This window comes from Phalaenopsis equestris, unplaced genomic scaffold (genome assembly GCF_001263595.1).
Source record: "Phalaenopsis equestris unplaced genomic scaffold, ASM126359v1 Scaffold198261, whole genome shotgun sequence".
In the NCBI taxonomy this organism is placed as follows: domain Eukaryota; kingdom Viridiplantae; phylum Streptophyta; class Magnoliopsida; order Asparagales; family Orchidaceae; genus Phalaenopsis; species Phalaenopsis equestris.
The window spans coordinates 1-2,403 of record NW_018218190.1 but is presented as its reverse complement, the minus strand read 5'-3'; the positions used below and the strand labels follow the sequence as shown (position 1 = coordinate 2,403).

The following is a 2,403-nucleotide window of genomic DNA, read 5'->3' as shown; positions in this document are numbered from 1 at the left end:
CTTGGTAAGATTTTATGAAATGAAAATAAGTTAAATAAAAGGTTCCTGCTCTTTTTTTTCAAGAACAGTGAAAAAAATCTTCTTTGATCTGTTTATTGTGGTGTTGACTTTGTTTAGCCTGAATTTCGTGCCAATTTTTTTAGTCATCATTTTCTTACCTTTTTTCTTTTACTCTATTTGAATATTCATGCTGACCAAATTTTTTTATCCAACTTCTTTTTATGCTTTGTACAAATCATTTGTAAGAAAAGGATGGCAGCAGCATTTTATGCTTTTTACTGCAGTTCATTCTGTTGCTCATTCCTGTACTTCAAATTAAGAAAATTTTTTTTATGATATTAAAATCTGTATTGTTGTTTAAAATACTAATGCTTTGTTGCTGTAGGTTAAGAATAAAGTTGTACGGGAAGTCATAGATTTTGTCAAATCTCAACGGTCAGTTTTTGATCAGATTCTAAGAGAAGACATCTCCTCAGCTGAAGAGGGTACCTTGGAACGGATTAATCTTGTTGTCTCAATACTTAGCAGGGTATGCAACTTAATTGTCTGGTTGCCTTCAATTTTTGTTTTACAACAATATGTTACATTATTTGGCACCAAACGTATGACTAACCTTTTGCAATTTTTTTTTAAATGAAGATTTGGCCTTATGAAGAGAATGATGAGTATGGTTTTCTCCAAGGGCTTTTTAGCATGATGATTTTTGTTTTTAACCTTGATATTGGCTCTGCTAGTTTTGGTCGAGTATCAGATTCGGTTGAGGTATATTTTCTTTTTTTCGAAGTATTCAAAATAATATTCTGGTAGTATGCTTCTATCAAACTGGTAGTTTTCTTCATTTGTAACTTATTTTTGATTTGCAGTACAAAAGGAACTCAGAGCTGATTGTGTTCAGGCTATGCTTTAGCCTTATCTCTTATCTTTATCTTCTGATAACTAAGAAGCTCATCAGGTTGCAGGTTTGTTATGGCTTTGTTTCGTTCAAAATTAACAAAAATTTATGCTTATTGAAACAAAAAACAATTTTGAAAGGTCATCAGCATCCTCATCTGTTTGTGAGCCTGTCATGGAAATCCGAATATTAACTGCTCAAATCTTGCTTTTATTAACCGCATGATTCAAGATATCATTCATGTTGCCTTTATTTCGTTTTCTTGAGGACTGGTATTATTGTGCTTACTTGAGGACCAGGCTATCCGAGTATATCATTCCCTAATGGAGATCACTCCCGACTATGATGACTCTCCAGCAGCTCTGAAAGTGTCAGCTAGATTCTGTTGTTCCCGCTTGGATGTAGAATTCTAGCAGTGCTCACTTGGCCCTGATAATTCTGCATCATTCAAGCTGCTCTTTATAGCTCATAAATCCTATTGCCTCCGCATTCCAGCTCTACAGTTCGCCCTGGCTCAAGCTGCTCTTTATAGCTCATAAATCCTATTGCCCTGGTTTGGCATGCCATTATCAGTTCTACAACTCCCGTAAAATAATTATCTAAATGGTCTTAGTCCCTTTTTATCTCTACATGTCTTCTTTCTTTTGTAAATTGTGTTGCTATTTTTATTTTGTAAATATGATGAAATATGTTGTATTCTTATCTTATATTATTTAACATGTTTATAGGGCCAACTCTGTTAAACATTTGTCTTCTTCTTGTGCTCGCATATTTTTCTGTTAAGATCTAGCAGGATCTCATAGTTATTAGCCTTGTCAACATTGTGAACCATGATTCACCTTGTCAACCAATTGTTTGGCCCTTCGGACTGCTTCAATAATGTTTGCTAGTGTTGCTTCAAGCCTCAATCATTAACCTAGATTGTTAGGTCAAATCACTTGTGTTAAGTTGTTTTTACTTTTTTTGCAAGATTGCTTTCCCTCTAGCGTGAATGACTTTGTTGGTTCATTCCTGTTGTGATTTAGCTTGCCTTTCATGAGGTCCTCTTCATTGGCCACTCCTATTACAAATTTGCATTGCTCCGAAGCCATCCCATGCTTCAACTATGTGATTTGGCTTCAATGTCGGTTGATTCTTTGTTTTTTTCTTCCCCTCTTCCCTCATTTCTTGATTCATCCTCTCTCACTTGAACTTGCTTAATCATACACTATCAAATTGTGCTTTGCCTGCCTGTGCTTTTCTCGGTCATGTGCTTCATTTTGCCGATCTCTCTTGAAGATCCCTTGAGAATTGTGTGATGATTCCATGAGGATCAAATGATGATGTTTTGAGGATCCAATAAAGATCTTTTGAGAATTCGATAAAGATCTTTTGAGGATGATGTGGAGATCCCATGAGAATGCTATAAAGGTGATACTATTCTAAGGCTCCTAGATGGTGTTTAGGAAGCAGGTTTTGTAGGGAGTTGTTTGTGGAATGGCGAAGGGAAGATAATATGTGAGTTTTATGGA

At 35.5% G+C, this 2,403-nt stretch overlaps 1 protein-coding gene across 1 annotated transcript; it reads left to right on the top strand.

Moving 5' to 3' along the window:
* Positions 1–385: 385 nt before the first annotated feature.
* Positions 386–1,367, top strand: LOC110035577 (nuclear pore complex protein NUP205-like; the record flags this gene model as incomplete). Its single annotated transcript, XM_020739828.1, has 3 exons — positions 386–529; positions 640–762; positions 864–1,367. Coding segments are annotated over 3 exons (489 nt in total), but the record flags the coding sequence as incomplete, so codon positions are not given.
* Between the last annotated feature and the right edge of the window lie 1,036 nt (positions 1,368–2,403).